Source organism: Mobula hypostoma, chromosome 22 (genome assembly GCF_963921235.1).
Source record: "Mobula hypostoma chromosome 22, sMobHyp1.1, whole genome shotgun sequence".
NCBI classification, from domain to species: Eukaryota; Metazoa; Chordata; class Chondrichthyes; order Myliobatiformes; family Myliobatidae; genus Mobula; species Mobula hypostoma.
This window is the reverse complement of record NC_086118.1, coordinates 56585592-56607065: the sequence shown is the minus strand read 5'-3', so window position 1 is coordinate 56607065 and position 21474 is coordinate 56585592. Positions and strand designations below refer to the sequence as shown.

The window sequence follows — 21474 nt, the reverse complement described above, 5'->3', positions numbered from 1 at the left end:
CAAACCTCCTCTTTCCTCCTTCGCATACGCACATGCACATATGGACCTACATGCGCTCTGTGTGTGTGTCTCTCTCTCTTCCCCTCCCCCACGTCTCAGTCTCCCCCTCTCTCCTCTGCCCTCTCCCCCCTACCCCGCTGATGGTCCGAGGGCTGAGTGTCTGTCCTGTGAGTTACTGCCCGAGAGCTGATGGTTCTGGTCAATAACTAATGTTCCTTTTTTATCCAGCTGGTCAAGGTAACGTTGGAGCCACCACAAGCCCAAAGCCCAGTGCAGATCAAATGCAGCCACCGGAGCTACAGAACGGCCAGAACCACCCCTCGCACACAGGTAAGCCCTCGGTTTCACTGCAGAGCACTCTCCACTCTCCTGCGCCACTCACCTTTGGGAGTCAGCGTATTCCTTTCTTCAAGCAGTGAGAAGAGAAAGTCTCACATTTCCATCAAAAACTAAATGCCAGGAATCTGAAATAACAACTTGTTAATTCTCAGCAATCTGGGCTGCATACAGGGAGAGGAAAACGCACATCCGTGGAAAAGATCGGTCGACGTTTCGGGCCGGAACGTTGACCGATCTTTTCCACGGATGCTGCCCGACCTGCTGAGTTCCTCCAGTGTGTTGTGAGTGTTGCTTTAACCCCAGCATCTGCAGAGTATTTTGTGAAAACGCACATAATTTCTCTGGTCAGTAAACTTCATCAGAACTGGAGAATTCAGGAATCAGACGTAAACACGAGAGATTCTGCAGATGCTGGAAATCCAGAGCAACACTGACCAAATGCTGGAGGAACTCAGCAGGTCAGGCAGCGTCCATGGAGGGGAATGAACGGTCGGTGTTTCGGGCCAAGACCCTTGTTCAGGAAAGGAAGGGGAAGAAGCCAGAATAAGAAAGTGGGGGGAATGGGAAGTGTATAAAATGGCAGGTGGTAGCTGAGACAGGGGGTGCTTGGAGGTTTATGGGCCAAGTGCAGATAAATGAGACTAGCAGGGAGGATGCTGTGTCAGCGTGGAACCGTTGGGTTGAAGGGCCTTTTGCTCTGTTTTAGAATGTAGTAAAGCACAGCACAGGAACAGGGGTGTGCCCGACTTGTTTTTCCCAGTGCCAGCACCCCTACCGGAACTGCAACCTCTCTTGGCCTCCAGCCCATCACAGGTTCCCTTTGTATTCGCTGTTCTGTTCCCCCCTGTAATTATAAAACGGTTTTCATTCCCAGCAACTTCATTTCCGATGATAGTTGTGGACCATCAACACTGTCCTTTCCTCCAAGACGCTGCCTGACATGATCACCGTTTCACTTGCATTTCTTTAGACCGTAAAACATAGGAAGAGAATTAGTCCATTCGGACTGTGGAGTCTGGTCCACCATTTCACCATGGCTGATTTATTATCCCTCTCAACCCCATTCTCCTGGCTTCTCCCCGTAACGTTTGACTCCCTGAAAAATCAAGAACCCATCAACATTTGCTTTAAATACGCCCAATAACTTGGCTTGCACAGTCTTCTGTGGCAACGAATTCCACGGATTCACTACCCTCTAGCTAAAGAAATTCTTCCTCATCTCAGTTCTAAATGGACATCCCTCAGCTTTGAGGCTGTGCCCTCTGGTCCTAGACTCCCCCACTATAGAAAACATTTTCTCCACTAGGTCTTTCAATATTCGATAGGTTTCAATGAGTTTCCCCCCTCATTCTTCTAAACTCCAGCGACTACAGACCCTGAGTCACCAAACACTCCTCATACTGTATGTTAACCCTTTCATTCTTATTAACCTCCTGTGAATCCTCTCCAATGCCTGCACATCTGTTCTGAGATAGGGGGCCCAAAACTGCTCACAATACTCCAGTTGCAGTCTGACCAATGCCTTATAAAGCCTCAACATTACATTTAATTCCAGTCCTCACAAAATGAATGCCAACACTGCATTTGCCTTCCTCACCACCAATTCAGCCTACAAGTCAACCATTAAGGAATCCTGCACAACAACTCCCAAGGCCCTTTGTACCTCTGATTTTTGAATTTTCTCCCCATTTAGAAAATAGTCCACGCTATTTTTCCTTCTGCCAAAGTGCATGACCATACACTTCTCTGCACCGTACTCCATCTGCCACTTCATTTCCCATTCTCCCAATCTGTCTCTGTCCTTCTGCAGACTCCCTGCTTCATCAGCATTACCTGCCCCCCACCTATCTTCATATTGTTGGCAAACTTGGCCAGAAAGCCCTCAATTCTTTCATCCAAATCGTTGACGTATAGCATGAGAGGCAGTAGTTCCAACACAGACCCACTCAACAGAAAAGGCCCCCTTTATTATCACTCTTTCCCTCCTCCCAGTCAGCCAATCTTCTATCCATGCTAGTAGATTTCTTGTACTTGCCTTGGGTTCTTATCTTGTTAAGCAGCCTCTTGTGTAGCACCTTATCAGAGGCCTTCTGAAAATCCAAATGAACAACATCCACTGACTCTCCTTTGCCTGTTCTGCCTGTTACTTCCTCAAAGGTTTACAACTGATTTGTCAGGCAAGATGTCCCCTTTAGAAAATCATGCTAACTCTGGCCTTTTCCAAGTACCCCAAAACCACGTCCTTAACAGTCGACTCCAACATCTTTCCAACCGCTGAAGTCAGACTAACTGGCCTATAATTTCCTCTCTTCGGCTTCCCTCACTTCTTAAAGAGTGGAGTGTCATTTTAAGACGATTGGAGGAAAGTGTAGGGGTGGATGTCAGAGGGAGTGTGGGAGAGTGGAATACACAGTCAGGGGTGGTGGTAGAGAGAGATGTGTTGGGGTTATTTAAGAATCTCTTAGGCAGGCACGTGGATGAAAGACAAATGGAGGGCTGTGTGGGAGTGAAGGGTTAAATCGATCTTTCGAGTATGTTTAAAGGTCGGGGGCTGAAGGGCCTGTACTGTTCTATGTTCTAACACTGCATCCAAATACGACAGCTCTCCCCACACCATCGTAAAAGTGCCTTTACCATAACACTGAAACTATTCACCACCACCTTCTCGGGGAGATGGTGCTGGCTTGGTCAGTTACCGGTGCCCCAGTTTGTGTCAACAGAGGAAAGGCCATTCATCAATTGTCTCTCCTGTTTGGCTGTAGAGCTGTATCTTTGTTCGGGTGTTTGAAATATATTCACGGGCTTGGTTTACTTTCTACAGCCCATGCTGGTCCACCAGCAACCCTGGAACCAAAGGTGGATCCTGTCCAGACCAAACCAGCTTGCCTGCAGCCCGCCGACAGCAAAACAGGAGATGGTTTGCCTGCTGATAATGAGAAACACTCAGGGTAGGACACGGCAACTCGTTCAGTCATTGTGCATGCCATGCTGTGGGAGAGTCTGATCTCAAATTCTGGTCTGTTCATCACACACAGTGAAACGTCTTGTTTGCTTTAACTACCAGCACCACCTGAGTACGTGCTGGGGGCAGCCCCATTGTTGCCACACATTCCAATGCCAGCATAGCATGACCACAACATTCAGCAGAACAACCCGAGCAGAAGCGACAGGACAGATCCAGAGAATGACAGCGTAAGCCCCTTGCCCACCCTCCCTCCCACCCACACACACAGACAGGCTTCCGACCACAGGCCTGATTTGTGCCACCCTCTGGCCTTCCAGGGAGGATCTGTTCTTTGTGTTCAGCGTGTTCCATCCCTGTCCACAGAACAGACAGTGCACCAAAATCAAACCAAGAGTGAATTTCTCCGGATCAGAGTGTCCTGTGTCCCAGCAGGAAGCTCTTCCACTAATCATACTCTATAGATCAGTTTTACACCCTGGATGTCGCAGCAAGTGCCAATATTAATTGAGCTGGAAGGTTGTAGTGAATTTTCCACTCTTTCCTCTCAGTCCTGTCGAAATTTACTCCCCACCCCCCCCACCCCCCGGTATCCCTTCATGCCCTGACTAATCAAGAATTTATCAACCTCTACATCAAATATACCCAATGAGTTGGCCTCCACAGCCTCCTGTTGCAACAAATACCAGAGATTCACCATCCTCTGGCTAAAGAAATTCCTCCTTATCTCCATTCTAAATGGACGTCCCTCTATTCTGAGGCTGAGTTGTCTGGTCCCAGACTCCCCACCACTGGAAACATCCTCTCCACACCTACTCTATCGAAGACTTCCAACATTCGATAGATTTCAATTAGGTCACCCCTCATTCTTCTGAATTCCAGTGAGTACTGGCCCAGAGCCATCAAACACTCTTCATACGACAAGCATTTCAATACTGGAATCATTTTCATAACCCTCCTTTCTTAGATAAAGGGGCCTGAAACTGCTCACTGTACTCCAACCAAGGCCTCACCAGTGCTTATAAAGCCTCAACATTACATCCTTGCTTTTATCTATAGTTTTCATAAATTCTACTGTATTTTGTTATTTTCCTGTGAGAATAGCTTACAAAGAAATGCATCTCAAGGTAGTATATGGTAACATATACATGCTTTGATAATAAGTTTTGTCTTTGAAATTCCCTCCTTCCACCTTTTAGCAATCTGTTACAAGTCACCGCCTGATGCTCAGAAGGTTCTGCCCTCTCCCGTCCTTTGGTCCACTATCATAGACCTGAGCCCTTGGCTTACCACATCCCAACTGGGAGTAGCTTCAGATCGCTCCCAGTGGTCTTTGCCACCTTGACCTCGGCAGGCAACTGGTCTCATTCCAGGTCCTTGTGAGCAGTTTTGGGCCCCATTTCTAAGAAAGAATGTGTTGGCAATGGAGAAGGCTTACAAGAATGATCACATGGACGAAAGAGAAACGGAAGGCTATGTGGGAGGGAAGGGTTAGGTAGAACTTGGAGTAGGTTAAAGGGTTAGCACAATATCATGGGCTAAAGGGCCTGTACTGTATTCTCTGTTCTATGATTTGCTGGGAGGAATTATTCCATTGTGCATCTTTTCTCTACCAGAGTATTATCTCTGCGATCAGAAAACAGCTGTTAGAATTGTGTGCATCAGGGTGAGGGTAGGAGGCTGGGCTGGGTAAATATTGATGTTTCACACCATTATTTCATGTCTGTACCATACAGCCAGGAAACGTCAGTGTCCAAACCGGGAACCAACCGGAACCAATACAACGGAGTGGCTGCCAGTGCTTTCCGGCCAGCCATTCCCCTGGATGCTCCGGTGTGGCAGAAGGAGCAGCCCCACGAGGAGGCGCTGGAGGAGCTGGTGATACACAGTACGGTGGAACGGCCGCAGGCGGTCATCTTCAGCGAGGACAAGATAGATAAGCGAGCCATCGGAGAATGGGGGGAGCGCCTGGTTCACGGGTTCTTGATGGACTGGAAGGAGAGCGCCAGCGAGCTGAAGCCGATTTCTGTGAATTGGGTGAATGAGAAGGGCGAGAGTGGGCTGCCCTATGACTTCAGGGTGGTGTTTACGTCCGTGAGCCAGGGACAGATGGACACCTTCATAGAGGTTAAATCCACCAGCAAAGCTGACAAGAACTACGTACAGCTCTCAGCCCAAGAAGTGGACCTGGCCCTAAAATTCAAAGATTGTTACCACCTGTACCGTGTTTATAATGCAGGAGACTCTCTGAATGTAAAGCTGTGTCAAATTAAAAACCTGGCACAGTGCCTGCATACAAAGCAGCTTGAACTGTTCCTCTATATGTAAGTTACTTTGCACTGACTTGGGGGAAATGTTTGTCCCACTCAAAATGCTTTTAATTATTTTTTTAAGTAAGAAAGCATATAGTGACGGAGGATTAAGAAAAATATCACTGGTGAGAGATTGTTAGTATATTTTTTAAACTTTTATTTCCAGAGGAGAAAAGATGTTTTAAAATGTGGAGAATTACTGTACAATTTTAGCTTTTCAAACCTTTTATTATATCATGTAGCTGTGATAATGTTTGGAATAAATTATCATAAATTTAATTGATTAGCTTTGTTTACACATGTACGTCAACCAACACAGTCCGAGGATGTACTGGGGGCAGCCCACAAATGTCGCCAGGCTTCTGGCGCCATAACTCATACATCTTTGGAATGTGCAAGGAAACCCACACAGTCATAGGGACAAATTCCTTTCAGACAAGAGCAGGAATTGAACCCAAGTCAATGTTCCAATTTACTCCCTGTCTGGGTGGTGTTGGCAAAGTCAGTGTTAATTGAGCACCTCGCACTCCCTTGAGAAGTCAGTCTGCATTCTCTGTTCAGGTAGTGACTGTGGTGCCACACATGAAGCTGCTTAGCAAGAGCCCATGGTATTGCAGAAAAGATACTAGCAGGGATAGAGCATTGCCGATCAGGCATAAAGGGAGCCTTTTCTGACTGGCTGCTGGTGAGTAATGGAGTTCCACAGGGACTAATTCTTTTTATGTTGTATGTCAATCACTTGGATGATGGAATTGAAGGCTTTATGGATGATACGAAGATAGGTAGAGAGGCAGGTGGTGTTGAGGAAGCAGGGAGTCAGCAGAATGACTTGGAAAGATTAAGAGAATGGACAGGTAAGTGGCAGATGGAATACAGTGTTAGGAAGTGTATGATCATGCACTTGGGAAGGAGGAATAAAAGCGGAGACCATTTTCTAAACAGAAAATTCAAAATTACAAGGTGCAAAGGGACTTTATAAGGCACTGGTGAGGCCTCACTTGGGAGTATTGTGAGCAGTTCTGGATCCCTTATGCAAGAAAGAGTGAATGTGGAGAGGAATTTCCTATGGTTGGGGGAGGGGTAAGAAAGGTTAAAGTCTAGAGTCAGAGAGCACAGCCTCAGAATAGAGAAATGTCTATTTAGAAGAGAGATGAGGAATTTGTTTGGCCAGAGGGTGATGAATCTGTGGAATTCATTGCACAGGAGACTGTGGTCATTGGGTGCATTTAAGGTAGAGGTTGATAGATTAGTCAAGGCATGAAAGGTTACAGGGAGAAGGCAGGAGAATAGTGTTGAGGGGGAATACGGGACAGACTCGATGGGCTGAACGGCCTACTTCTGCGTTTATGGTCTAATAATCACAGCCTATTTCTCTGTTGTCAACCAGCTTGAAATTGCATGAGTGGGTGTTGGTATCATTGGGATTTTCTGAGTACTGTTACAGCTCAAAGGAACACAACTGAAAACAATTATAACCAGGAAGTTTCATTCAAGTAATAGTTTATTTACACAATATTTCAATAAATGATTGGCAGTTGTGTCTGGCACAGTAATACTGGATCGTCATGCTGAAGTATCAAAGAGCTTCTCGATCATTTCTTCAACATGCTCCACTCTGTATTTTATGTACTTTTCGACATTCTTGGTAAAGGGAACGTTTGAATACCTGCAGCAATCAATGAAGAGTTAACAAGTAAGCACTGGTAGGTACGTAAGCCTGAAACCAGACCTCCAGAGTGAAAAGCTGCTGGAAATCTGGAGAAACAAAGGACTTATATACCCAAACGGAGAAAACAGTCAGTACGTTGGCATCTCTTCACTAGAAAAGGGAAAAGTGAGAAAACTTCTTTAGAATAAACAAGAGATTCTGCCTATGCTGGAATTCCAGAGCAACACACAAAATGCTGGAGGAACTCAGCAGCTATGGAATGAATGAACAGTCAATGTTTCTGGCTGAGAGCTTTCTGCAGGACTTTAAGTTGCAGGAAGGGAAAGATGCTGGATGGGTGGGTGGGGTGGGGAGAGAAGGGAGCCAGGGTATCTTAGCAATAAAAGAGAAAAACTAATTGAAACAAAGGTTCAACCACATTTGTGAAGGGGACAGAAAAATAGAACTGCACCCAAACTTGTTAAAATCAATATCAAGGTCCATGGTGCCCAGGTGCAAGATGGGTTGTTCCTGGAGCTTACTCCGGCCATCACATTGAACAAAGCAGGTCAGAAGGAGCAGTTTGGAGAACCAAAGTCACAGGATATTGGAAAGCTCTTACAGCACACACACAGAATTTGGATTTGGTTTCTCCAGCATGGAGGAGATCACGATCAGAGCACAGTAGTGCACTGGATTGTGAGTGCAGGTGAGTTGTTGCTTTCCTGAAAAGAACAAGGTGAAAGGGACAAGTCCTTGAGAGGAGGGAAGTGGTTGGTAGAGGGGAACGAGTGAACTGGGGAGGGTGGTGGTATTCTTTCTACACCAGCAGCAGATATTCCTGCTGCTGCATCATTTAACCACATAGGAGAAAAACTGATAGATCAACCCAAGGTGCAGTTTCCACATCATCCCGCAGTCAATTATATTCAAACAGTTACAACTGGTGAAATGTGGTAAACACAGAATTCAGTAAGAGCCCATGAGGAGGTTTCTCTGTCAGTGCCTCTGATTAACCAGGAGACACAGATTAGCGTCCTAATGAAGGGTCTTGACCCAACATGTTGATTATTTATTTCTCTGCATAGATGCTGCCTGACCCGAGTTCCTACAAAATTTTGTGTGCTTGACTCAAGATTTCCAGCATCTGCAGAAAATTGTTTTAAAAGATTAGCTTTGTCACATGGACATTGAAACATACCGTGAAGTTTGCATCAATGGCCAACAAAGTCAGAGGATGTGCTGGGGGCAGCCCACAAATGCTTCCAATGGCGACATAGCATGTTCACAACTTACTAACCCTAACCCATAGGTCTTTGGAACATGGGAGGAAACCAGAGCACCCAGAGGAAACCCACACGTTCACGGGGAGATCGTGGAGACTCCTCACAGACAGCAGCAGGAATTGAACCCGGGTTGCTGGAGCTGTAATAGCATCTTGCTAGTCGCCGTGCTACTCTGCCGCCCACAGATGTGGGACCCCTGTGGCAGCATTGAAAGAAAAGCAGATGTATCCGTGGCAGATGGCCCTCCATTTAGTGACACAGCTGTAGGGTTACTGCAGCCTTAGAACCTGCACACTCAAAGCCAGAGACAACACTAGACCTTCCCCCATCCCCCATCCCCATGAACCTGAATCTCAGATACTGTACACCCTGCTCCCTGGCCCAGACAACCAGACACGAGGACAGATAAATACACTCCTGCCTCTTACCTCTGCCAGAAGACCTGATAGGCTCCAGTCACATTCTCCTTCTGTGCCCGCCTGATCTTATCCCTCTGTTCCTTATCAGGGATCGCCCAAGATTTCTGGATTTTGCAAAGTTCTTCCAGTCCATCATTAAATGCCTGTGAACCAGAACAAGCTGCATTTAAAGGAACTCATCCACACGAGGGAAGACATCTCTTGTGCAGACTCCAAAAAGCAGTTGGGACATCTCCCAATCCAAATCATTACTGGCCTGTCGGCTTTGGCTACAGGGTTAGTGTGACTGGCCATCCCCAAACACACACCAACCAGTCAGTATCCAGGTTCTTGTGTTATCCTGTGACAGTGTGCAGCCGGCCTTGGAAGCTGGAGTGACCAAGCCTCTGTCCTTCAGTAGGTGGAATCTCTTCAGATTTATTTATCACGACATCAAAATATACAGCGAAATGTCGTTTGCTTTAACAACACATCCGGGGGGGGGGGAGGGGTTGCGTGTGTGTGTGTGTGCAACCCACACGTGTCGCCACAATTCTGGCACCAATGTCACATGTCCACAATAGAACACAGAACAGTACAACACCGTACAGGCCGTTCAGCCACGAGCCCAAGGTATTAAAGGGAAGATGCTAGCACGGATAAAGCAGTGGCCAACTGGCAGAAGGCAAAGAGTGGGAATAAAGGGAGCCTTTGCTGGTTGGCTGCCAGTTCCACAGGGGTCAGTGTTGGGACTGATTCTTTTTACATTATATGTTAATGATTTGGATGATGGAATTGATGGCTTTATTGTAAAGTTTGCAGACTATATGAAAATAGGTGGAGGGGCAGTTACTTTTGAGGAAGTAGAGAGGCTACAGAAGGACTTAGACATATTAGGGGAATGGGCAAAGTGGCAGATGGAATACAGTGTCGGGCAGTGTACGGTCACGCACTTTGGTAGAAGAAATGAAAGGGTTGACTATTTTCTAAATGGAGAGAAAATACAAAAATCTGAGGCACAAAAGGGATTTGGGAGACCTTGTGCAGGATTCCTCAAAGGTTAATTTGCAGGTCGAGTCCGTGGTGAGGAATGCAAATGCAATACTAGCATTCATTTCAAGAGGACTAGAATATAAAAACAAGGATGTAATGTTGAAACTTAAAACATCTTTGGAATGTGATAAGTTTCCGGTAGTTAGGTGATCAGAAATGCATACAATAATCCAAATTTGGCCTCACCTACATCTTAGATATCATGAAACAATTATAATACCTCCAGAAAGGGACGGTTAGGTTGCAAGTACAGAAAGGTGGAAGGAGGCAGAGAGAAAGTTAGTCTATACCAGAGGCCACACTGAAGGTGAGAGGGAGTAGATTCAAGGGGGATGTGAGGGGTAAGTTGTTTTTTTTTTTAAAAACAGAGTGGTGGATAACTGGAATGTGCTGCCAGGTAGTGTGGAAGAGGCAAATACATTAGAGGCTTTTATGATATGTTTGGATTGGTAAAAAAAATGTAAGAAAGCTGGAGGGGTAGGAGGGATTAGTGTTTGACTGTTTTGATTTGCCTTTTAGCTGGTTCAGCACAACAATGCTGAACTCTTCCATGTTCTATAATGCTTCCATCTTACCTTAAAACGGTCTTTGATTGCTTGCCTTTCCTTATCTTTCAACTGCAAAAAATAAAATGGAAATGATTAGTACAGATTGCTGGTAAAAATTGTATGGTGACTGCATTCAAGTACCAGTCAGAATTCAATCCCGACACAGGTGACCCCAGTCAGAATTCAATCCCGACACAGGTGACCCCAGTCAGAATTCAATCCCGACACAGGTGACCCCAGTCAGAATTCGATCCCGACACAGGTGACCCCAGTCAGAATTCGATCCCGACACAGGTGACCCCAGTCAGAATTCGATCCAGGCACGGGTGACCCCAGTCAGAATTCGATCCAGGCACGGGTGACCCCAGTCAGAATTCGATCCAGGCACGGGTGACCCCAGTCAGAATTCGATCAAGGCACAGGTGATCCCAGTCAAACACCGGTCAGAATTTGACCCAGACACGGGTGTTGGTAGTCAAAAACGCGTCAAAGGTTAGAGGGAGAAGGCAGGAGAATAGGGTTGAGGGGGTAATAAATCTGACTCGATGGGCTGAATTCTTCTCCTGTGTTTTATGTCTAAATTGCCGTGAAACTGTTAAGAACCCAGCTGCATAGTTACCATCCCTGTAGGGAAGGAATCAATGATTCCTATCCTGTCATGTTGCTGAGGGTGGACAGTCGAGCGAGCTGAAGTGTTTCAGCATGGTATTAATGAGATACCGTACACACTGTGAATGGAAAGGAATGGAATTCTGTGCTACTTACTTTGGTTCCGGGCTGGAAGGCAGGTAGGTTACCCTCAGTAAGGGGTGTTGTGACCTTCAACCAGCTGTGAAGACACAAGTTAAATAAGAAATGCTGCTGAAGAATACTTTGACATAAAAGATCGTGGCCCCTTCCTCCCACTAACTCCAGCAGTAACGACACTACCAACACCGGCAGTCTTAACAGCCTGGGTTACCTCCTTCCCCCGACTGGTGTGCCAAGAGCAAGCCTGAACAGTTGTGGCCAAAGCCCTGGAAAGGGGAATCAACAGGTTACACTTCAATCACACCTTTAGCTACTTACATATGTGAGAGCGAATGATCCAAGACAGCATGGATTCTCAAGAAAAGCATAGGAAATGAGAAAAAAAATCTTGGCATTTCATAAAAAGATGAAAAACAGGAAGGGTGCTGTATGCTTAAAAACGTACACTTGGTGGCCATTTCGTTATGTACGTCCTGTACCTAATAAAATGGCCATTGAGTGTGTTCGTTGTCTTCTGCTGCTGTAGCCCACCCAGGTCAAGATTCAATGAACTGTGTGTTCAGAGATGCTGTTCTGCACACTACTGTAACACGTGGATATTTGAGTTACTGTTGCCTTCTTATCAGCTTGAACTGGTCTGGCCATTCTCCGCTCAGCTCTCTCATTAATCAGACATATTTAACAACAGAACTGTTGATCACTGGATGATTTTTGTTTCTCGCACCAGTCTCTGAACTCCAGAGACTGTCGTGCGTGAAAATCCTAGGCGATCAGCAGCTTAAAGACAGAAATGGCAGAGGCCAAAGACTGTTACCTGACCAGATGATAAGAGTTACCTGCGCTGGTAAATCTGAAGTTGCTCTTCAATGTGCCCCTTATAAGTCTTGTCTGGGTGCTTCTGAGATACGGCCACAAGTTGGATTAATTCCGACCTGCACAACAGCAGAATGAAAGTTAGGAAACTAATTCAGCTTCCAAACAATAAGTAACTGCACCTGGCCACAGAACTTGAACTGTAATTGTAGGAAGGCAAAGAGCAGCCCACCCCCACTACCTCCCTCTGATCCCCTTCACCTCCCTCTGTTCCTCTCCTCCTCCCCTTTCTCCCATGATCCACTCTCCGCTCCTATCAGATTCCTTCTTCTTCAGCCCTTTAGCTCTTCCACCTGTCACCACCCAGCTTCTCAGTTCATCCCATCTCCCCCGTCCACAACTGTGACATCTGTGGACCGCACTGAAGCCCGCACAGCAGCTCGAGGGACCTAGATTGCCCAGACCCAGACCCATAAGTAACTATAAACTTAAATCAGCAGAGAGAAGGAATCATTCTCAGCCGGGAGAACAGCAAAAGGACGAAACTGGAATCCACCTTTTGATTTTATTAGGACAATTTTTACATTTGTTATCCTGAGAACATAGAGCTTGATTATCACAAACTTACTTCTCCAGAGATTTGAGGATGTAGTTGAAGTTATTGAGAAGGAAGACAGCGCCCAGTGCTGTATCCTCATACACCTTGGCCTTGCTATGCAAGTTCAGTTGTAGGTTGCCGAGTATTTTGCCTACAGTAAGAAAGGAAATTGCTTTAAAGTGTAAAACAATCTTTTACATTTTTTTTTGTATTTGCTTCATTTGTTGTCTTTTGCATATTGGTTGTTTGTCCGTCTTTGTTTAGGTGCAGCTTTCACTGATTTTCTATTGTAATTTTTTTGTATTTACTGTGAATGCCCACTAGAAAATGAATCTCGGGGTTGTATGTGGTGACACACGTACTTTGAATGGTACAGTACTGTGGTAGACCGGAGGCCTTGCCCACCTCGCCTCTCTCCCCATCTCACTGTGAAGCAATACTCACAGATGTAGTTGCTGAGAAGCCGCCGGCTGAACTCGGAGTTGTAGGAGCTGGATGAAGTTCCAATCTCTGCAAGTCAACAATTTCCCGTCTCAGTCAGAAAACTAAATGCAGCCATTCAATAAACTTAGCTTCAGGGAGTGGGATGTTGGGATAAGATGCACAACATTTTAAATAATGGATAGCGCCTAGATCCACCAGTGCTCCCTCCATTTCCTTAACCACACCACCTCACCCCAGATTTCAGCCCCACTGGGATACCAGCGAGCTGTTCTGCTGAGAAAGGGTATAACAACAGGCCGTAGAGAAGGGTATGAGGGGACAGGGCTGACATTTGTTCCAGTATAACAACTTGTCTGTTTGGGCCATCCACTGAGTAAGGATCAAGGAAACTTAGAACTTTCAACAGTACAGCACAGTGCAGGCCCTTTGGCCCACAATGTTGTGCCAACCTTTTAACCTACTTCAAGATCAAACTAACCCTTCTCTCCCACATAACTCTCCATTTTCCTATCATCTATGTGCCTGTGTGAGAATCTTTTCAATGCCCCTAATGTATCTGCCTCTACCACAGCCCTGGCAGTGCGTTCCATACACCCATCACTTTATTTAAAATAACTTGCCTCTGACATTCCCCTATACTTTCCTCCAATTACCTTAAAATTATGCCCCTGGTATTAGCCTGGGCAACTGTCTCTGGCTGTCCACTATCTGTGCCTCAGTTTATAACAGCCAGGACCAGCCATTTAGAGAGGTAAAGAGAAACGTCTTCACTCTGAATGGGTGCATATGTTTCTTTAGGATACATCAAGACAGATTTTTGGATTCCAAGCAAATTAAAAGCTCAGAGAAGGGATAGGTGACAAAAACAGTATCTGGAACTTGGATGAACTCAGCAGTAGGCCAGGCGGCATCTACGGAGAGGAATAAGCTGTCCACATTTCAAGTCAGGACCCAGGTGGTCCTGTTTATCCCCCTCCATTGATGCTGCCTGACCTGCTGAGTTTCTCCAGCATTGTGTGTGTGTGTTGCTCTGGATTTCCAGCATCTGCAGAATCTCGTGTCTGGAACTTGGATCACCTTTGGTTGGTGGAGGATGGCTAGCTATTTGGCGCCTTTCTACTCTATACAGAGGTAGCTAGCAACCTGCCCTTTAGAACACACACTGAAATAACTTAGCCTATTTACAGAATGATAATGGTCCAACATAACGTCCTAGTCCGTAGCCTGTAGTTTTCCCTCCAACTGATCTCCAAACCCAACCCCAAACTCTACAGGGAATTCACTCACATAAATGAACTGCTGGCAATGTGGACTAACGGATACATGGGTTCCAAGGACATAACATCAACCGACAGACAGATGCCAGAGATGACGGGACTTACAGATGCATCGACTCACCTCTGGGGTCTAAAGGGATATGGTAAGTGTCCCCCAGAACTACCGGTCAGAGCAGAGCAAAAAAAGTGCAAAAGTGAGAGTTAGCAGATCATAATGTGGAGTAGTTAAATAAAAACAGTGGACGATGAGAACGGGACACCAGAGAATCAGCTTAGGCAGTGGTTACAGCACCAGGCCGACAGTAATGGTGGGTCAAGGAGTGGACAAAAGGGTTTGGTAGCAACAGAGGAGGAGCTTAGCACTGAATACACAAGAGACAGAAGAGTTAAAGGACAGCACCGCACTAGACAGGTAACGGCTGGGGGGGGTGGTGTCAGGGGCACAAGGCAGTGGGTGGTTAATACGATGGACACAGAGGGGCAGGAGCATCAGGGAATAGATGCAATATCACAGAAAGATAAAACAAATTCATGAAAGGCAATGTGAGAAAATGTTTCTATAATAAACACAAACACTCAATCAAGACAGGAATTAACAACAGTTGAACTCATTGGCTCCGTATGAGCAGTTTTGAAAGGCCCCTCATTTTTAAAAGATCTCCACACTACATACTTTTTACACAAATACACTGACAGAAATCTCTCCGTTAACAGACAGGTAAATCTTCAAGTGTGGGACCTCCTCTAGCAATCCCATGGCAACACTGCCTCCAGGAGGCAACATCAAACATCAATGATGCCCGTCATCCAAGCTTTGCCATCTTCTCTCAGCTACCACCTGGAAGGAGGTCCAGAAGCCTGAAGTCCCACACCCCCAGGTTCAATGACAGCATGCCAGTGATTGGGGTTCAATTCTACCACTGTCTGGAAGGAGTCTGTACGTTCTCCCCGTGGCTGTGTGCGTTTCCTCTGGGTGTACTGGTTTCCTCCCACAACCCAAAGACGTATGGGTCGGGGTTAGTTGTGGGCATGTTATGTTGCTGCCTGAGGGGTGGTGCCCCAACACATCCATGGGTTACGTTGGTCATTGACACAAGTGATGCATTTCACTGTATGTTTTGATGTACATGTGACAAAAAGCTCAATCTTTATCCATCTCTGCTTCCCTTCAACCACTTGGTTCTTGAACTAACCAGCACGACCACATGGACTACTCTTTGTTCTAATAATACTCCCCCTTACAAAACTTGTGTTAATGTTTAATTTACATTTTTCTTGTGAACGCTGCTGCGTAAGTTTCTCACAGTGCCTGTGCACACTCATACTGAGAACACAGAACAGTCCAGCACAGGGACAGGCCTTCAGTCCACAACATCACGCCAAACCAATTCAATTAGCCATCAAATGGCTAATCAAACTAATCTACACAAGGTCCCTATCCTTGCATCGTCCTGACATTCTAACGTTTCTGTCTCTGCTACCCCCCCAGGCACTCACCACTGTGCCCCTCACATCTCCTTTGAGGTTACCTATTCTCATGTTAAATGCATGCCCTCTGGTACAGGAGTAGACATATCAATCTTGGGGAAAAAGATACTGGCAGTCTGCTCTATCTATGCCTCTCATAAATAAACTCAACATTGACTTTGAAACGGTGAGGCTAACTAGCCTCTACCACATTGAGTTGTCAGTGACCTCCAGTAGTCACTTTGGAGCACCTTTGGACAGAAGTGTTAAACAATTCACATCAAGCACAGGGTATAACTAATCCCAGATTTTGATTTATTTACCATGTGTACATCAAAACACGCGTGTAATTGCATTACCAGCCAACACAGTCCAAGCATATGCTGGGGGCAGCCCACAGGGGTCACCACACATTCTGATGTCAACACAGCATCTCCACGAAGCTCGGCAGATTAACACAGAACACAACAGAGCAACAACAGCGAAACAAGCCCCGTTCCTCCCTCCCGTACATTGTCCGCCAACCCCCAGCTAGGCTTGCTTCTTTGTACACCTGTGAGCATATTTACCCTGAGATGCTAACATGGCACTGGCCGTCTCCTGGAAGTACAACAGTTGCTGAAGGAACAATATGGCCTGAAGATTAAGAAAAAAATTCAGTGATCTTGCAGTTTCATGTAGCAAATATAACATTTTTTTTACTCTCTTCCATCCCAGCGATTTCCCTAACCGTTCCCCACACCACAATAACCCAACCAAAGATCCAGGTCGTCAGTCAATGACCCCTCTCCACCCACTTCTGAGGATGAGCAAGTTATCAGGATAGAAATATCAATACCAGAGGACACATGCCTTTAAGGTTAGGGAGGGGCTCGGGTTTAAAGACGATGTGAAGAGCACATCACACACAAAATGGTGGAGGAACTCGGCAAGTCAGGCAGCATCTACGGAAGGGAATAAACAGTGAACGTTTCAGGCTGAGACCCTACATCAGTACTGGACAGGAAAGCAGGATGAATTCAGAGTAAGAAGGTGGGAGGAGGGGAGGGGAAGGAGTAAGTGATAGATGAGACTACATGAGGAAGTGGAGGAGGGATGAAGAAAGAAGCTGGGTGGTGACAAGTGGAAGAGGTGAAGAGCCGATCTGATGGGAGAGGACAGTGACCATGTGAGAGAGGGAAAGATGAAGGGGACCAGAAAGAGGTGATGGGCAGGTGATAAGAGAAGGGAGCCGAAAATGGGGAATGGAAAAAACGGAGGTAAGTAATTGTTTGCCTATGCAGAGTGATGGATACCTGGAATGGCTTACCAAGGGCAGTGTTGGCACCAGGCAGTTCTGTGGAGCTTGAGAGGCTTTTCAGATAGACACATGAATATGAGGGAATGAAGGATTATGGATGATAAACGGGAGAAGGATAGTTGGGCACCAATACAGGTAAAGCATCTTGGGCTGAAGGATTTGAGCAGTGCTATGCTGCTCCACAGTCAATCGACGTTGTGCAGCAGGCACCGGTTGTTGGTAAGATCAAATGTTTGCCTCCCCCTCTACCCAGGATACATCAGTAGTGTTCCCACATTCCCAGTGCCACCATGAAGCTGGGCTAAGACTGGCCCATCATCTGCACTATGTTGCCATGTCACATGACCATGTAAAGTCACTGCCCAGAAGACGACAACGGCAAACCACTTCTGTAAAATTTGCCAAGAACAATCATGGTCATGGAAAGACTGTGATCGCCCAAGACAGGTGGGCCCAGACATTATCAATACTCTTCAGAGATTGTCTGCCTGGTGTCAGTGGTCACATAACCAGGAGCTGTGATGTGCACCGGCTGCTCGTACGACCATCCACCACCTGCTCCCGTGGCTTCACGTGACCCCGACTGGGGGGATAATCAGGTGCTACACCTTGCCTAAGGGTGAACTGCAGGCTAGCAGAGGGAAGGAGTGCCTTGCGCCTCCTGTGGTAAAGGTGCATCTCCATTACACAATTTCTCAGTTGGGCAAGGAAGGCATCTGTGCATGATATTCCTCTCCCTACTCCTGCTCAAAGCCACAGTGTTTACCATGCAGTGGAGACCAACTCAAAACACACAAAATGCTATAGGACTAAATAACGGTGCTGGCGCCATATCAACGTACATTACTGGTCAGTTCATGGACAGTTCCGTCTTTGGGCATGTTGTACTCCTTGTCCGGGTCATTCTGTGAAAAAAAACCAATCAAAACAAATGTCCATTTGCAACAGAAACATTCCCTCAAAGGACAGAGATCTATTATTTAGAAGTCAGCCTTGAATATCATGTTCAATGCTGCTTATCTCATTATTGGAACAACGTGGTAGTTTTAAGAGAGGGTGCAGGATGCTGCCTGGATTGGAGAGCAGATCTTATGAGGATAGGTTGAATGAGCTCGGGTTTTTCTCTTGGATGAGTGGAGACTTGATGGAGGTATCAAGATAAGAGACAGATTGAGGGGACAGCCACAGACGTTTCCTCAGAGTGGAAACAGCTAATACATGGGGGCATAACTTTAAGGTGAATGGAGGCAAGTATGGAGGAGAGAAAATGTCAGAGGTGGTATTTTTTAACACACGGGTGCGTGGAACACACTGCCAGTGGTGGTGTTAGAGCCAGATACATTAGGGATACTAAGGGACTTTCACACAGGCACATGGACGACAGAAAAATGCAAGACTGTGTGTGGGAGCGAAAGGTTAGAATGATTTTGGGCACAGGTTAGAAGATCAGCACAAGGCCATGGGCACTTCAAAGCTGAACTATATAATTATACAATCTTTAGCTAATGGACAATGTTTTAAGGGATACCGTTTACTACATACAGCTAAAAACAGATTACTTCAAACTCAAGGAAAAGACCGCAAGACATAGGAGCAGAATTGGGCCATCAAGTCTGCTCATGGCAGATTCATTATCCCTCTCAAACTCGTTCCCCTGCCTTCTTCCAGTATCCTTTGACACCCCTCATAAACAAGCATCTATTAAACTCCACTTTAAATATACCCAACGACTTGGCCTCCACAGTTGTCTATGGCAATGATTTCCACAAATTCACCACTGTCTGGCTAAAGAAATTCCTCTTCATCTGTTCTAAAGGTACATCCTTCTACTCCAAGGCTGTGCCCACTGGCCTTAGACTCCCCCATTATAAGAAATATGGTCTCCACATCCAGTATTTAGGCCTTTCAATATTCAATAAGTCATTACAGACTCATACATTACCTTAATGCTATCTGCAAACTCTTCCAGCGCTTTGGCACCCGTGGTTTCCATGGAAGTGATCAGCACCGGCAATTTATTCTTTGTGCTGGCAGCTGTGCCCTACACAAAGCAAGCACGACAGAGGTGATTAGCTGAACACATTGGTCTCGAACACACACCATTCCTCATCGAGGGATCAACAGTGAAGAGAGCGAGCTGCCTGAAGTTCCTGCGTGTCAGCATCTCTGAAGATCAATCCTGGGCCCAATATATTGATGCAGTTACAAAGGAGGAACAGCAGCTGGCCAACTTCATTAGGAGTTTGAGGAGATGTGGTACATCACCAAAGACTCTTGCAAATCAGAATCAGGTTTTAATATCACCGGCATGTCCTGAAATTGTTAACTTTAAGGCATGAAATACATGATAAATATAGAGAAAAAATGAATTTAAGAAAACCCAGAGGCTTTCTCGCTCTCTCCTTTTTCTCCCTCTGCCCTCTGACTATACCCCTTGCCCATCCTCTGGATTCCCCCCCCCCACCCCTTTCCTTCTCCCTGGGCCTCCTGTCCCATGATCCTCTCGTATCCCTTTTGCCAATCACCTGTCCAGCTCTTGGCTCCATCCCTCCCCCTCCTGTCTTCTCCTATTATTTTGGATCTCCCCCTCCCCCTCCCACTTTCAAATCTCTTACTAGCTCTTCTTTCAGTTAGTCCTGACGAAGGGTCTCAGCCTGAAACGTCGACTGTACCTCTTCCTAGAGATGCTGCCTGGCCTGCTGCGTTCACCAGCAACTTTGATGTGAGTTGCTAGGAAGAAGTTGTCCTGAATTGCTGAGTGTGTGCCTTCAGGCTTCTGTACCTCCTTCCCGAGGGTAACAATGAGAACAAGTCATGTCCTGGGTGGTGGGGGTTCTTAAAGATGGACGCTGCCTTCTTGAGGAACCGCTTCTTGAAGATGTCTTGGATACCACAGAGGTTAGTACTCATGATGAAGATGACTAATTTTACAACTTTCTACAGGTGTACTGTGGAGAGCATTCTGACTGGTTGTATCGCTGTCTGGTGTGGAGGGGCCACGGTACAGGGTCAGAAAAAGCTGTAAACACAGCCGGCTCCATCATGGGCGCCAGCTTCCTCACCATCGAGGACATCTTCAAAAGGCAATGCTTCAAGAAGGTATGTCCATCATGGAAGACCCTTATCATCCAGGACATGCCCTCTTCTCGCTACAACCATCACTTTCCTTAGGTGCACAGATGTATATTGGCTGGTTACACACACCAGCAGCACCACCTCTTCCTGCTGTGCACTAAACCTCAGCCAGGGCCAGGTGGCAGCTTAGCCTCTCAGTTGCATTGTACACGTACAGGGAGATAGTGCTTTCAGGCCCCATCCAGCCAGCAGGTTAGATGCCAGCAACACACATCAAAGTTGCTGGTGAACGCAGCAGGCCAGGCAGCATCTCTAGGAAGAGGTACAGTCGACGTTTCAGGCCGAGACCCTTCGTCAGGACTGCCCCCCCCCACCCAGTACGTTAGATGCCATTGCTGCCCCCCCACCCAAACCAGTATGTTAGATGCCATTGCTGCCCCCCCACCCAAACCAGTATGTTAGATGCCATTGCTGCCCCCCTAAACCAGTATGTTAGATGCCATTGCTGCCCCCCCAAACCAGTACGTTAGATGCCATTGCTGCCCCCCCACCCAGTAGGTTAGATGCCATTGCTGCCCCCCCAAACCAGTACGTTAGATGCCATTGCTGCCCCCCCACCCAGTAGGTTAGATGCCATTGCTGCCCCCCCAAACCAGTACGTTAGATGCCATTGCTGCCCCCCACCCAGTATGTTAGATGCCATTGCTGCCCCCCCACCCAGTATGTTAGATGCCATTGCTGCCCCCCCAAACCAGTACGTTAGATGCCATTGCTGCCCCCCCACCCAGTATGTTAGATGCCATTGCTGCCCTCACCTGAAGCACCTGATCGAACTCCTGTTTCATCAGCTTGAGGTGCTTAAGGATGGGGAATATGTTTAGGACCGCAGAGTAATCATGCCGCATGATAGCTCGGCGTGCCGTGGACACGATGTTGTCTCCTTCTACCATAAGGGAGTCCAAAGCTTCCTGTAATAGGAATGAAGTGAATTCAGTCAGAGGCTCCGATACCCAGCAGGAAGATCTCCATCCTTCCCTTAAACACTAACAGGTTCACCAGAAATACTATTGACAGGACTACAGCCAGCACTTTTAATAATTTCACAGAACCATCACCTGGAGACAGAGTTTATATAACATGGAGACCGGCTCTTTGGCCCAGCTGCTCCCTACCAACCAGATACCCCATCCAGATTAGTCCATTG

At 46.6% G+C, this 21474-nt stretch overlaps 2 protein-coding genes across 10 annotated transcripts in view; one reads left to right on the top strand and one right to left on the bottom strand.

Moving 5' to 3' along the window:
* wu:fj29h11 (uncharacterized) overlaps positions 1-6085 on the top strand; it is a 160580-nt gene extending 154495 nt beyond the window's left edge. The window contains exons 48-50 of the mRNA XM_063030715.1: positions 229-330; positions 3161-3287; positions 5038-6085. Of these exons, the coding sequence (XP_062886785.1) occupies positions 229-330; positions 3161-3287; positions 5038-5629 (821 nt within the window). The 3' untranslated portion in view covers positions 5630-6085. The remainder of the gene's footprint in view (positions 1-228; positions 331-3160; positions 3288-5037) is intronic.
* A 1011-nt stretch (positions 6086-7096) lies between these two features.
* The window catches only part of exoc7 (exocyst complex component 7), a 47959-nt gene continuing 33581 nt past the window's right edge, over positions 7097-21474 (bottom strand). For 5 of the 9 annotated variants that reach the window (XM_063030668.1, XM_063030670.1, XM_063030671.1 and 2 more), the window contains 12 exons: positions 21086-21238; positions 19138-19236; positions 18038-18100; positions 16465-16531; positions 14550-14588; positions 13152-13217; positions 12738-12858; positions 12133-12228; positions 11312-11375; positions 10574-10615; positions 8976-9109; positions 7097-7279 (listed from right to left, as the gene is read on the bottom strand). In XM_063030668.1, coding sequence (XP_062886738.1) covers positions 7177-7279; positions 8976-9109; positions 10574-10615; positions 11312-11375; positions 12133-12228; positions 12738-12858; positions 13152-13217; positions 14550-14588; positions 16465-16531; positions 18038-18100; positions 19138-19236; positions 21086-21238 — 1047 coding nt within the window. In that variant the 3' untranslated portion in view covers positions 7097-7176. The remainder of the gene's footprint in view (positions 7280-8975; positions 9110-10573; positions 10616-11311; positions 11376-12132; positions 12229-12737; positions 12859-13151; positions 13218-14549; positions 14589-16464; positions 16532-18037; positions 18101-19137; positions 19237-21085; positions 21239-21474) is intronic. The other 4 variants (XM_063030669.1, XM_063030674.1, XM_063030675.1 and 1 more) reach the window with 1 other exon arrangement.